Raw genomic sequence first — 15,332 nt, forward strand, 5'->3', positions numbered from 1 at the left:
GAAAATCAACTAAAAACTACTTGAAACAAGTAACAATTTTAGCTAAGTTGCAGGATATAAAATAAACCCACATGAATCATCAGTATTTCTCTCTATTACTAACATAAAATACTTGAGAGAGTACCTGCTAAAACAAACCCAGGAACTATAGGAATGCAATTACAAAACACTTTTCACGCAAATAAAGTCATATCTAAATAACTGGAAAAATGCCAATTGTTTATGGGTAGACCATGTTAATACAATTTTAAAAAAATGACGATTCTACATAATTAAATTACTTATTCAATGTCATGCCAATAGACTAAATTCATTTTATAGGTTTAGGAAAAAATTGTGACAAAATTCATCTGATGGAACAAAAGGTAAAAAATATTAAGGGAATTAAAGAAAAAAAATCAATGGAAGGTAGCCTAGCCATCCAGATCTAAAACTATATTGTAAAACAGTAGTCATCAAAACACCAGGAGAAGTAGATCTGGGAAACAGATTAGGTAGAAAATAGACAGTTGTGTCTATAACTGGGGAAATTTTATATCTTTAAATGCTTACATAAATAAAATAGAGACAGAGGAGATTGGTGAATTAGGTATACAACTAAAAAAGATAGAAAAAGAATAAATTAAAAATCCTCAATTAAATTCAAAATTAGAAATTCTGAAACTCAAAGGAGAAATTAATAGAATTGAAAGTAAGAAAACTATTAAACTAATAAATAAAAACTAAGAGTTGGTTTTATAAAAAGAAAAACAAGCCAATAAGCCTTTGGTTAATCTTATTTAAAAAAAATTAAGAAGAAAACCAAATTGTCAGTATCAAAAATGAAAATGGTTAAATCACCACCAATGAGGAGGAAATTAAGATAATAATTCAGTTATTTTGCTCAACAAACAAAATCTGACAATAAAAGTGAAATGTATGAATATTTACAAAAATATAAGCTATCTAGATAAATAGAAGAGGAAATAAAATACTTAACCCTATTTCAGAAAAAGAAATCAAAGAAGCTATCAATAATTTCCCTAAGAAAAAATTTCCAGGGTTAGATGAATTTACTAGTGAAATTTACCACACATTTATAGAACAATGAATTCTAATTCTATATAAACTATTTGAAAAATAAGGTGAAGAATTTTGTCCTATTTCTTTAATGACCCCAAACATGGTGCTAATACCTAAACTAGAAAGTGCCAAAGTAAACAAAGAAAATTATAGAACAATTTCATAATGAATATTGATACAAAAATTTTAGGGTTTTTTTTTTTTTTGCAAGGCAATGGGGTTAAGTGGCTTGCCCAAGGCCACACAGTTAGGTAATTATTAAGTGTCTGAGACTGGATTTGAACTCAGATAAACCTGACTCTAGGGCAATGTTCTATCCACTGCACTACCTAGCCACCCTGATAGAAAAATTTAAAATAGAATTTTAGCAAAAAGATTACAGCAAGTTATTACTAGGATAGTACATCATGATCAAATAAATTTCTACCAGGTATGCAGGCATGGTACAAATTTAGGAAAACTATCAGCATAATTGATCATATCAACAACAAAACTAACAGAAATATAAGAAAAAAAGAAAGCAAGTCATCAATAAACACCCAAAGGAAAAAAATCTATCAGAAGAAATCTATCACAAGGATCATATACCTTGACTAGGTGGGATTTACTGCAGTAATGCTGGGTTGGTTTAATATTAGAAAAACTATCACCATAATTGACCATATCAATAACAAAATCAACAGAAATCATGATTACAATAGGTGTCAAAAATCTTTTGAAAAAATACAATAACTATTCCTATTAAAACATTAGAGAGCATAAGAATAAAGAAAGCTTTCCTTAAAATGATAAATAGTATATATCTAAAACCATCAGCAAACATTATATGTAATGTGGATTAGATTCCCAATAAGTTCAAAAGTGAAACAAGGATTCAATTATCACATCTTTTATTCAATATTGTATTAGAAAAATTAAATAGCAATATGAGAAGAAAAAATTTAAGGAATTATAAAGGCAATGAGGAAACAAATACATCATTCTTTGCATATGATATATTGGTTTACTTAGAGAATCTTAGAGAATCAACTAGAAAACTACTTGAAAAGAAGTTGCAGGATATAAAAATAAACCCACATAAATCACTAGCATTTCTATATATTACCAACAAAGTTTACCAGGAAGAGAAAGATAAATTCCAATTAAAATAACTATAAACAGTATAAAAATACTTGGGGATCTACCTGCCAAGACAAATCTAGGAACTATATGAACAATTATAAAACATCACATCAAAAAAAAAAAAATTAAAAAAACAACAATAAACCCCATTATATCACAAATAAAGTCAGATCTAAAATGTGGAAAAATGCTCATGGGTAGGTTGAGCCAATATAATAAATGTGACAATTCTGCCTATACTAATTTACTTATTAAATGCCATATTAATCAAAATACTAAAAATTATTTGAAAGAGCAAAATAAAACAAAACACACCACAACAAAATTCATCTGGGAGGATTAAAGGCAAAAAATAACAATGGAATAAAAAAAATGCAAAAGAAGGTGGTTTATCCATAGCAGATCCTAAACTACATTTATAAAGCAGTAGTCATCAAAACTATTTGGTACTGCCATAAGCAAATCAGGAGAGCATAGAATAATTTATCTGTCAGATCTATGGGTAAAGGAAGAATTAAGAACCAAAGAAAATATGGAGTGTTACAAAATGTAAAATAGAAAATTTTGATTATACAAAATTAAATTTTTTTTTACAAACAAAATCAATGTAACCAAAATTATAATTAAAGTAGAAAACTGGAAAAGGATGGAATGGGGTGGGGAAACTTGCAACAAGTATCTCTGATAAGGATCTCTTCTCAAATAAACAGAACAAAGTCAAATTTACAAAAATTCAAGTCATTCTCGAATTGATAAATGATTAAAGAATATGAACAGCAAATTTCAGAAAAAGAAATCAAATCAAAGCTATCTATAATCACATGAAAAATATGCTCTAAATCATGAGAAGTACAAATTAAAATAACTAAGGTTTCTCCTCACATCAGATTTGCTAATATGATAGAAATGGAACATGACAAATGTTGGAGGGGATGTAAGATAACTGGGACACTAATCCATCACTGGTAGAGTTGTACACAGATTCAACCATTTGGGAGAGCAATTTGGAACTATGCCTAATGGTCTATAAAACTGTGCATACTGTTAGGTCTATATCCTAAAGACATAAAAAAGTAAAAAAAGGATCTATTTGTACAAAAATATCGATAGCACCTTTTTTCGGTGGTAGCAAGAAACTAGAAATTGAGGGGAGGATCATCAGTTGGGGAATAGCTGAGAAAGCTGTGGTATATAAATATAATGGAATATTATTGTACAATAAGAAATGATGAGCAAGCAAATTTCAGAAAAACCTGGACTTACATGAACATATATCAGCAAAGTAAAATGAACAGATCCAGTAGAACACTGTACACAGTACCATCAATGTGTGATGATCAATTCTGAGTGATTTAACTTCTCTCAGCAATATAATGATCTAAGACAATGATAAAGGGCTCATGATGAAAAATGCTTTCCAATTCCAGATAAAGAACAGATGGATTCTGAATGTAGATAGATGCAAACTATTTTCACATTCTATATTTTTTAATGTTTTTTCTTTCACAACATGACTAAAATGGAATGTTTTATATGATTACAAATGTACAAACTACATCAAATTGCTTACAGTTTTAGGAAGAAGGGAGAGAAAGAAGAAAGGGGAAAGATCTACAGCTCCAAATTTTGTAAAAACTAATGTCAATAATTTTCTCTACATATAATTGGGAAAAACTTAATACCACTGAAATGTCTGTAGCCTGGTTTGAACTCAGGTTTCTTTAATCTAAGCCTAGTGCTCTATCCACTGTTTCATTTAACTTTTAACTAGTCCCTAAAAGAAACTAAAAAACCCCAAAGAAATCTAGGATTATTTAGTAATATAGGGAAAAATTAATCAATATCAATTAGTCAATCAAACCAGATGTAATCATCTCAGAATGGAAACAATCAGTTAGAGCATAGTCCTATAAATGAAATTCACAATGAAGACCTTGATTTTAAGAATTGAATGGCATTTAATATGCATTTAAATTTTTTTCTATTCTGATCTTAATAAAAACTAAATAAAATAGGTATTTCAATATTCATAGGAGAGAAGAAAGTTGTGTCTGAAAATGCAGAGTGCTTTTCAAGTAGGTAAGGTCAAGCTGTGAAGAACAAAGCTAGTCTGCTTGTCTGTTCTTTTTTCTGCATTAAAAAAGGTTCTTCAATGATCCTTTCTTTCCTTTTTGGTTGCCCTATCCCTATTCCCTGTTCACTCTTTCACCTCCTCAGTGAAGAAAAGAAAAACTAAGCCATTGAATAATCAAATAAAATAATTGCCCACCTTGACTGTGTTCAAAAATGTATTTTATTTCATCCGTCTCTGTTAAGAGGTGGTTGGTATACTTCACATTCAGTCCCCTGCAATAGTGATAGGTCTTTGCATTCATTGATTAAAATCCTTAATTCTCAGTTTTCTTTATAATGCCATTCATTATAAAAATTGTTATGTTCTACTTACTTCACATTAGGTTTTTCTTATTCATCATTTTTTATGGTGTAAAAATAAGTCATTATTACTGACATATCCTAATTTCTAAAGAAATTCCCCAAGAGATGGGTACCTCCTTCATACATTTTCTTTGCTACTGAAAAAAAGCTCCTATAAATAATCTTAATACAGATGGGTCTCTTCCTACTTTGATTTCCCTGGGATACAGGTCAAAGGGTAAGTACAATATAGTAACTATCAGGTCTTATTTCCAAATTGTTTTCCAGAATGGAAATGGACCAGTTTATAGCTTCACTATCAATCCATGTGTTTGTATTTTTTTAATCTAGCCCTTCTAACACTTCGGGTTAAATAGAATGCAATTATACTCTTTAAGAAGCTGGGAAATGTGCAATAGTTTTCATAAGATTCACCTCAAAATGATTTAAAATATATTAATTTATCTCTTGGAAGGGAGTTTTAATTTTCTACTAAGTTCTATTTATATTACTGCACTGGTATAGCAAATGGTATCAAAAACTTTGAAAAGAGTCACTTAAAAATAAATTTTCTTTTCTTTTAGTAACAGGTTTAGCTATCTGGAAAGCTCTATGCATTTTAATATACTGGTATGGTATATGGGGCAAAGATGTTACAACTTGTCAGTTGAAAGCATTGTTAATGTTACTACATGAATGAGGCAACATTTTAGTAGCCTGACCTTCATGACATCACCTTCTCTCTGCCTTTTTAGCTAATATTTTCCTCCAAAGCATTTCCTTATTTGTATAGTGATTTCATTTATTTGGTGAGAGATTCCAATTCTTTTAGTCAAGTATGACAGGTTTCCCCAGTTTCAATACCTCTACAACAAAGGGGATTCTCTTCCAAATAAAAAAGCTAAACTGTACCCTGAGAAGAGAAATCCCAGTTCATATTTGTCTTCAGCACATCACCTGCAACTCAATCATATTCAGTGCATCTAGCACTGGCACTTGCAACTCAATCATATTCATTTAAAATGTCACAAAGCAATGAAAAACATGGGAAAAGAACAATGTCATAGTCTTTTTATTCAAAGTTTTCATGACAACACATGGAAATATAATTATTCAAAAGAACAATGTAAAAACTAACTCATTACCCCCTCAGGAACAAAGAAAGAAAACTTGTGTGATGACCCTAAATTCAGGTAGAATGTAAATTATTTAAAATTAGAGTTTTAATATTTTTGCCCTTTCAAGTCTGAAGTTCTACTTCAGCCAGTTTCAATTTTTCTCCCATTTCTTTACACCTCAAATTTCACACACAATTTACTCTTGTCCTAGTTTGTCAAAATGCCACTGAATCTGCTAATATTTCATTGGGGCATGGAAGTGTCCTTGTATTTTCAAAGGTTATACCAATAGAATGCAAACACTGACCAGATTCATTCTAAGCTGGAGAGGCCTCAGCTCAGATTAAGTCTCACACAAAGCCCAGCCCAGGCAAGTCTTGTGAGGGGTTGAATGTTTTTGGTAACGGCAACTCACTAGACTTGTCCTCTAAGGACAGGAGGAATTAATGCCCTTGCCAGTGGACTTGGGTGATTCACAGACACTAGATTAAGGATACCTGAGATATTAGGTAAAATGTCACTGGCAAAACTACAAATGAGAGTAAAAAAATGTATACTACCAAAGTGTGAAAAGCACTGCATTATAAGTTAGGAAGACCTGGGTTTGACTCTGCTGCTTACCCCTTGTGTGACCTTGGAAAAAATCAAACTTTGGGTTCTGTTTCCTCATCTGTAAACATGAGGGGGTTGGATTAGAAAAATATACTTTTACTTCTTCTAAAGTTCTATGATATGAGCCACTTTTAAAAAAAAGGAACAGGAAAGAATTTTGCTCTGTCATTTATAGGAAAACTCAATTCTCTAGCTTGAAATTTTTTTTTGCCTTAATCATGATGAACAAATCATTAATACTCCATCTTTTATCTAGTTATTAGAAGTAAGAAGATTGTCTGAAGTCTATTGAATTTTCTAGGTGACAAGTATCAGGAAAATCATTCATACTAAATGAATAACATAAGTAACAAAAACTACTATTAACTGAGAATTTGAAGTTATTTTCCCAGAAAAATATCTACAAAGTTTTGAAAGCACAAATTCTTTAATGCTCTATTATAAATTACCAAAATATCTTTCTGTGTAAGAAATATTTACATGTTTGCATAACCACGTATTCTGAAACATACATTATCAATACAGAGTTGACCTTAAACATAGTAGGCACTTAATAAATTTAGCTGGAATTGAATCAACTCTTAACTATGTTTTCTTTGGCCAAGATGTCTTCAAAAGGTAAGGAAGAACAAACTGAATTTTATTATCAGGCGAACTAAAAATATGGCCTAATTAAGATTGAAGTAATTTAAAAGGGAAAAGTGCAAATGTGTAACGGATTCTAATTTTCCTAGCATGTGAGATTCCTTCAAGTCAAAGTTTTATTTTTAGAGGACCCCTCAAATTCCCTGAAATTTGCCACTGAATCTGGGAGGCAAATTCTATGTATCATTGGCAGCATTTGAAGATGTTAGGTCGGGAAGGGATTATTTTGTAGGAAAATATCTATTATATAGATCTATAGATTTAGCTATATTGGTTCTTAATAGCCTGGTTTAAAAAGAACCAGCCTATATACTTGCTTTCAAGTTACAGGAAATGTAATCCAAATTAGCCCAGAGAACAAGTGATTAGGATTAAGCACTTGAGTTTTAAGTATGTAAAGGAAATGTGTGATGCTTTCTGAGATGCCCAAATCTGATCAAATAAAACTCAGTGTAAATAGCTCTCAAAATCAGTTCATCTCACAGGCGGATCAAAATCTTTGGAAAATTACAATGGCAGACTTAAGAGAACAAGATAAAGCCAGATTAGGAATCTTTGGGGAAACAGGTTGTTGGAGGTAGTCTAGTATAAAATATGAAGCCTCCCAAGAGTTTATGGGAAGGACAAAAGGGGAATAAGGCAATAGAAGCTCATCCAGTTTAGGATAACTTCCTAACTATTTTTCCAACAATGTTCTCTAGTTTATTGTTTGCAAGGCAATGGGGTTAAGAGGCTTGCCCAAGGCCACACAGCTAGGTAATTGTTAAGTGTCTGAGGCTAGATTTTTATCCTTATTAGACCATAAACTTCGTGAAGACAGGATATTTTACTTCACTTTGGTATCCTCAGGGTCTACTCTGGTGTTTTGAATACTCAATGAAAAAAATGACTAACTCTTGGTTTCAAATCCCCTCTCTATGGATTGCTATTTGTGTGACTCAAGACAAGTCACTTAGCTTCCTGGGCCAGTTTCTTGATCTGTAGGATGGGTATGTTTGTATGAACTAAATAAATAGCCTCTAATACACTTCTTTTTCTAGATTGATATGTTAAGTATTTCAAGTTTATTGATGGCATCTGTGTAATCAGTTTCATTTTTTAGCAGCTAACCAATTTCCCTCCTCCAATTATTTTTTTTTAGCAACTGGTTGGTTCTTGTCCTTCATTATCAAAGACAACCAAAATAACATCACTGTCTGAGACAAATTACAGTGTCCGACTGCTGATCAGACCAATACAAACTTGGAATAGTCTACCACAGGTGGTCAGAAATGGTCCACTTGAACACTTGGCACGGGTACTCTAAACCTACGTATGTCTTTTTAGCAGCTAGAGAATCAAGTCTGAATTCAAATTCAGACTCAGACATTTGCTAGCTATGAGACTTGGGCAAGTTATGTAGCTTCCGCTAAAGGAGGATAATTATATCATCTACCTCCCAGAGTTGTGGTGAGAATCAAATGAGGTAACTGTACAGCACCAATTAGCACAGTGTCTGGGGCAAAGTTAAGAGTTATATAAATGTTAGTTATAATAATAAAAATCATTATTATCAATGCACTCAGTAGAACCCAGAAGGTCCTTGGGAACAAGGATGGTTTTTTCTTGTCTTTGTATCCTCAGGATGCAGCAGAAGGAGGCACTTAAAACATGCTTATTGGACTGAACTAAAATGAATTATCAGACCACTTAATGGACATGACCATTTCATGGTCCCAGAGGCAGTTCTACAATGCAGGCCTAGAAGCAGACAGAAGACTCTGCTTACTAACTCAATATATTTGTTTTCCAGGTATAAGTGACCAGAGACCTGTGAGTGGCCAGGACTTGCCCAGGGACTGGACAATTTGAAAACATACAATTCCTAGTTGCAAATGGAAGGGATGACGGTTGTTTTAGGAATAAGAATGCTGGACAGTGGTATGCTTGGTGACTCGGGTAGCACTCATGGCTACATTAGAATTAGAGGCCAGGGATTCCTGTAAATTGAAATTGTGCAGGGGGGCTAGTGTTCCAGCTCCAGAAACCAGAGTCTTTGAGGCTTGCAGGTTTGAAGCTGGGGTGAGCACTCTCTCTGTGATGGTCAGATTCTGTCCTCCAGCCTGAACTGGCTGAAGGCTTGAGCTGGGGGCCAAGAATCTCTCTGTTTCCCTAACAACCACATAGTGCGAATCAGACAGATCCTGAATGCTTCCTAGGCTGCTGGCTATGCCGCCATTGGGCTGGATCACACGCTCGGTGACCACTACTTTGCCTTCACTGGCATGCTGTTGGACAAACTGTGGGTCTACCAAACTAGAAGCTGGAGTGTACACCCTCTCTGTGACTGTGACGCTCTGCGGCTGCTTGCCGTCGAGGATCAGAGTACTTGGTGGTAAAGTGGAACCAGTGCCATAGGATGTTTCTGTTATGACAATGTTACCTGTGGGTACTGGATCAGGGAGAGGTCTTACCACCTTTAACCCTTGCCTTGAAGATAAGGATCTTTCAGAGACTAATTCTTGAGTCAAGATCGACTCACTCATTGGCTTGGGAGTCTGGAAGCTGATGCTGGAAGAGGAGGAGGAATGGGATTTTTCTGCCTGAAGAGTATTCTGCTCATAAACTGAAGGTGAAACTGTATTCACACTAGCCTTGGTGTGAACCTTGTGACTCAGGCCAGTTTCGCTAGCTGTCTCTATTGTCTGACCTATGCATATTTCTGCTAGCGTCTTGAACTTGATTCCCAAATCATCCAGGTAATTGTCATCCCAGTCTGCCTCGATGAAACTGCAACAGCCAACGGAACCATGAAGAGATTGTGTTTCTTCCTGAGAATAAACTAGAAGACAGTCTCTCCCAGTTTCAATTTCATCATCAGCAAAGGAAACAGCTTTCTAAAAAGGTAATGAGAATCAAAACATATAATTTAGGAATAATGTCACTTTCAAAATAACTGTGTGACTAAAAAAAATAACTGAATCAGAATTTAGAAGAAAAATAAATGCTTTTTAAAAATCTCCTCAACTTTCTTAATTTTATCCAACAAGATAATATGTCAAGTGTTTAGCATGTTTGGCTTATTTCCCCTCTCTCTTTCCAACCATGAAATCCCCTTACCAATCTTACTTTGAGGAATGAGAAGGAGCAAATATGGAAAGGTGAAGTAGGAACAGGAAAACTGGAGTAATTTTTTAACTATTTAGACATGGTGAAACAGAATTAAATTTATAGGAAGAACTAGAGAACTAATTTTCCTTTATCTTTTTCTTCCTTCCCCAAACCTATAATTTTTTTTTTTAGCTTTTTGCAAGGCAATGGGGTTAAGTGGCTTGCCCAAGGCCACACAGCTAGGTAATTATTAAGTGTCTGAGGCTGGATTTGAACCCAGGTACTCCTGACTCCAGGGCTCGTGCTTTATCCACTGCGCCACCTAGCCGCCCCCCCCAAACCTATAATTTCAACAATCACACAAGAACCTCAAACTCATGAAAGCAACCTGTCCTCATTCCTGTCCCTATTTCCCAACAACCAAGAGGGAAGATTTGGGGAAAAAAATAACAAAACCCCCCCCAACTTAACAAACAAGCCACCTCCTTGAGACACAGATCATTATCAATAATTAAAAAAGAAAAAAGTCAGTAATAATAGTTATCCTTTTAATTTCTTTTAACTTTCTCATGATTATCTGATATACAGTATTATTTGATAGTAAAATCAAATATTTCAGTTTATACTAATGCAACATGAAAAGCATTGAGACCTATTTTTTACTTATTATTTAAAAAAACTGAATTAGCAAAATAACTTGACTTTTAAGTTTGTAATTATTCTTATAAACTTGTCACATTCATATACATATGATACCCAAACAGATCCTTACCTCACTGAAATAGCTTTTCAGAAATTCTTCATTTAGTGCTCCAGTAACTGTCCTGGATCCGGTAGCTCCAGCTGCCCCCATCATTGTAGTCCCACTCATGACTCCTGCTGCACCCATCGTTGAGGTCCCACTCATGGCTCCAGAAGCTCCCATGGTTGTAGTCCCACTCGTGGCTCCAGAAGCCCCCATCATTGAAACACCACTAATGGCTCCTGCTGCCCCTCCAGTTCTTTTTATTTCACTACTCAGAAGGCTTCTGTGTTCTTCCCATACTCCATCTACCATAGTCATAGTTTGATGGCCCAAGCTACTTTCTCTTCTGGTTGTTTCACTGCCTAACAGGACTCCTGTTCTACTTCCTCCTCCAGCAGATGCTCCAAAATTTCCCCCATGATCTGTTGTCAGGAGAGATGTCACTACCTAAAAAACCAAAAAGTTGCATTAGAAATTTAGAAGGGGTGGAAGATCAGTATGTAGTTTTTAGACCTTGGAACTCATGAGAATTGGACAGAATGAGTGGGTTTTTATAGCGTTTGAAAGGAGCAGGATACTTTCTTGCTGAGAGGGTTGGTGATAATTTAGACTGATTCTCATTCCTTTCATGATGTTCATCACACTGTCTCCTGGAGCCCTTGAGTACCAACCCAATGCAAGGGTTTACTGGAATGGCCCTTTACAGGTCTGAAATGTTAGGTTAATGCTCTACAATATAACCAAAATTTGAAAGGAAAATCATGCCTTGTCTTCAGGTGGTGCCCCTTCATTGTTCCATGGATGCAGCATCTCTACAGTTCCAGGTATGACTGTGAAACCTTTGGCTCCTGCTCCTGCTCCTCCACAGTGACACAGAAGCAACAAGAGGGGTATAACTGGAGAGAAGGAAGAATTAAGTAGAAGGTAAATTAGTTTCCATATGCTAATAATGTAGAGCATTAAATTCAGGCTTAAAAATAACTTTGGCATTTACTTCTTTCTCTGCCCTGTAATTAGATTGTAACTTGAGAACTAGAAGGGAGGATATCTAGAGTGATCCCTTCATTTTACACATGAGGAAACTGAGTCCAGACATGAAATGACTTCCTTAAGGATTCATTAGTAATAAGGGAGTATATCTAGTATTTGAACCAAACTCTAAAGCCAATATCTTTCAACTGACCCATTATCCCTATTTCTGACACTCTATACCTCATGCCTAAGTATTTCTTGTTCATTTTGCCCTCCTCACAGTAAGTTTGTTTTGTTGTGAATTCAAGCAAATGACTCTGGACTCTTAGCCAGAGATAAATAAACAGCCAGATAGCTGTTTTGCAGCCTGCAATGCTAATGATGCTGTCCAAATTGGATCAAAAAGGAATTGGGAAATTAATTTAACAAAATAATAAAAATACAATAAAACATGGATAATGTTTCTTCCAAGTCAATGCAGCTGATAGAGATCCTATGTATGACTCAGTGGCTCCCATTTCTATTTAAGTTTGACCCCACCACTCTTACAGACATAATGAGAATGTCTCAAAGGGGAAAAAAGGAGTTCCATGGAGAGATTATCTAAGACTGTTATGTGTTTTAAAGGAGTTGAGTGACATTTATTTTGGAGTCATCATAGAATATTTCTGTCTTTTCCCTATTTTCAAGATGTTATTCCTCAACATGGGCAGTGAATAGAACTTGAGGCATGGAGTTAGGAAGATTCTTCTTCACCCTGAGTTCAAATTTGAGCTCTTACATTTATTAGCCATGTGATCCTGAGAGTCACTTAACCCTGTTTGCCTCAGCTTCCTCATCTGTAAAATGAACTGGGAAAGGAAATGGTAAATCAATCTAGCAGACTTGCCACGAAAATTTCAAATGAAGTCATGAAGAGTCGTACACAACTGAAAAACTGACAACAAATTCCTCAATAAGGCATTCCTATTTCCAGGCTCTAGTTCAGGTATTCTTAACCTTTTTGGTAGCTTGGGCCCTCCCTTTTGGCAGTCTGGTCAAACTTATGAACTTTTTCTCAGAGTAATTTTTAATACATAAAACAAAGTACAATGGAGTACAAAAGAAACCAATTATATTGAAATACTTTATCAAAAGACAGATTAAAAAACAAAATTCATGAATCCCAGATTAAGAACTCTTGCTCTATAGTTTATAAATTTGAATACAACCAATGCAGTACTATCTATCTAACTAATCACAACCAATTTTAAGAATCATGGTTAGGTTTTATAATTTGACAGATAGATCTCTAATACAGTCAAACTTCTCTAAAAATATTCAAAACATAAGAAATCTTGAGCTTAAACAAATACAGTGAAGAAAGGAAAAGAAGACCTCCTTCTATTTTAGGCAGAAATCAATGACATGATAATCACTGATCTGATCAGATTCAAACAACTATGAAATTGTGACAAAAATAGAGATGCGTATTTCTGAATCTCTTGGTCTAAGATAGCTGCCTCAGCATTTGCTGATTCATCATCTTTCTCTTTTCCAAAGGTAGAAACATTTATTCTAACAATGGCAGGCAGCCAACCCTGGAATAATCTATTTTGTTGCTTTAGTTGACTTTACATGAACTTAATCATCTTTAATAATTATTTTTTTAATGTAGAAGAGTTGGCAAAAAATAGTGCTTGTGTGTGCATGCATGCGTATGTTGTGAAAGTTGTTCTTTGTAACTGAAGAGGAGCATGTCACAATGTACATGATGGCATGAACTCCATATTACTTAAGGAAATGTCTTGCAAAGATATCCTTCTCACTGCCTTTTCCAGAACCGTTTCACCCCATGGACAGATTTATTGGGAAATAGGATTTCTGGTAAAGGTTTGGATGCTACAGGAGTTCTTGGTCTTATGGATATGATTTCCCTCCCATATCTGCAAGGTACCTCAGTATCCCAGCAATGCCAAACAAAATTCCAGTATGTGATTTTTCTGGCAACAAACTGTTGTCAATACAACATTTGTGTATGGGCCAGACCTTTCATTTGAATATGACATATACTGACCTGTCTCTCAATGGAATAATTGTCCGAAATGCTCCATATCTCCCCAGAACCCAAAGATTTGGTTTCCTGAAATCTGCCTGGCAGGCCTAATTGCTTGTTGGCATCATCCCCTCCCTCCCTCTAGGCTCCCCCTTGATGCTGAGCCTGAAGCATTTACTTGGAAAAAAAATCAGGAGTGTTCAAAGTAGGCCCAAGTTACTCCAACTAGGAATAATGGAATAGGAAGCCAGTTCAATTTTTTTGGTTTTTGGAACTAGGACCATGATTAAGAGGAACATTCATATTGTGCTGCTAGAGGCAAAATTCACGGATTCCTGGAAGAAGATGGACCAGAGTGAAAGCATTTACCAAGAATGTTTTCATTAATCAAGAACTAAAGTCAGAGGACAGAAGACGACCAGATACCATCATTGTATGTGTATGTAAGTGTGCATGTGTGTGTGTGTGCATATGTGTGTGTGAGTGTGTGTGTGCATGTGCATGCACGTGTGACTACAAGGCCAAGATAAGCAGTGAAAAGGCTGGGAACAAAATGCAATAATATTTTGGTATATCAGAAGGCAGGGCCCCAGAATGTTAACTACCTGTCAAATTTGCAAAGTCAATAAAGAGAGGTGGTTTTATTACTTACGTAGCAATAAAAGAAATGCGAAAATCATGAGGCCAATTGCTCCAGCCCCCAGCCCCACATAGTTGTCGACCAGTGGTTGGACACAGCCACTACCACTCACACAGTTGCAAACTGTCAACTTAAGGATCTGTTTTTCGGGACAGCTTAATCCTTGATTATCACTCACTGACAAGTGGACTTCACTTGTGCCTACTTTCAGTTCTTTTGGTATCAACCATGCACTTGTACCTGGGGTGAAAAAAGGGGAGAAAGAGAAAAAATATAATATTTAATAAAGGGCATTTTCCCCAGGCAATAAAAATATTCTATTCATTCATAGATTTAATTTTTATTTTTGCCCTTATTTAATGAGTGTCTACATATTAATCACATATTTTAGTAGGAAAGGATCAAAACAGCATTAGAGACAAAAATGACTCATTTGAGCAAAATGACATTTTCATTATTTCTTCTGTTTTTCATAACAAACCTAGGTTGTCAGTTTGTGATAAATTCAATGTTTATTTCCATACTATGTCACTGTTTACCTCTCATCATGCTTTTCCTGAGCACCCAACTAGAAATTACCACTCCCTCTTCTGAACTCATTTAAGTATTTTCTTTTTCTTCATGTTTAAAGCAATTATCTTCAGCTACTTTCACGTACACTTTGGAGGTTGGTACTGGTACTTGACAACTGGAGAGATCTGGGTTCAAACCTTTACCCTGTGTGTATTGCTCTGCTTCAGATGTGTTTCTTGTAAACAACATATTGTAGGTTTCTGGTTTTAAATCCATCCTGCTATCCACTTCCATTTTATGGGACAGTCATCCACTCACATTTACAGTTAAGATTACTAATTCTCTATTTCCCTCTGTGCTATC

General features: G+C 34.9%; 1 protein-coding gene across 1 annotated transcript; it reads right to left on the reverse strand.

Annotated features, from left to right (window-relative positions):
- Window positions 1-3,039: 3,039 nt before the first annotated feature.
- LOC141499239 (desmoglein-2-like) lies at window positions 3,040-14,715 on the reverse strand (the record flags this gene model as incomplete). The annotated part of the gene is made up of 4 exons (XM_074202070.1): window positions 3,040-9,850; window positions 10,837-11,256; window positions 11,575-11,705; window positions 14,469-14,715. Coding segments are annotated over 4 exons (1,779 nt in total), but the record flags the coding sequence as incomplete, so codon positions are not given.
- Window positions 14,716-15,332: the final 617 nt, after the last annotated feature.

This window comes from Macrotis lagotis, chromosome X, assembly GCF_037893015.1.
Source record: "Macrotis lagotis isolate mMagLag1 chromosome X, bilby.v1.9.chrom.fasta, whole genome shotgun sequence".
NCBI lineage: Eukaryota > Metazoa > Chordata > Mammalia > Peramelemorphia > Peramelidae > Macrotis > Macrotis lagotis.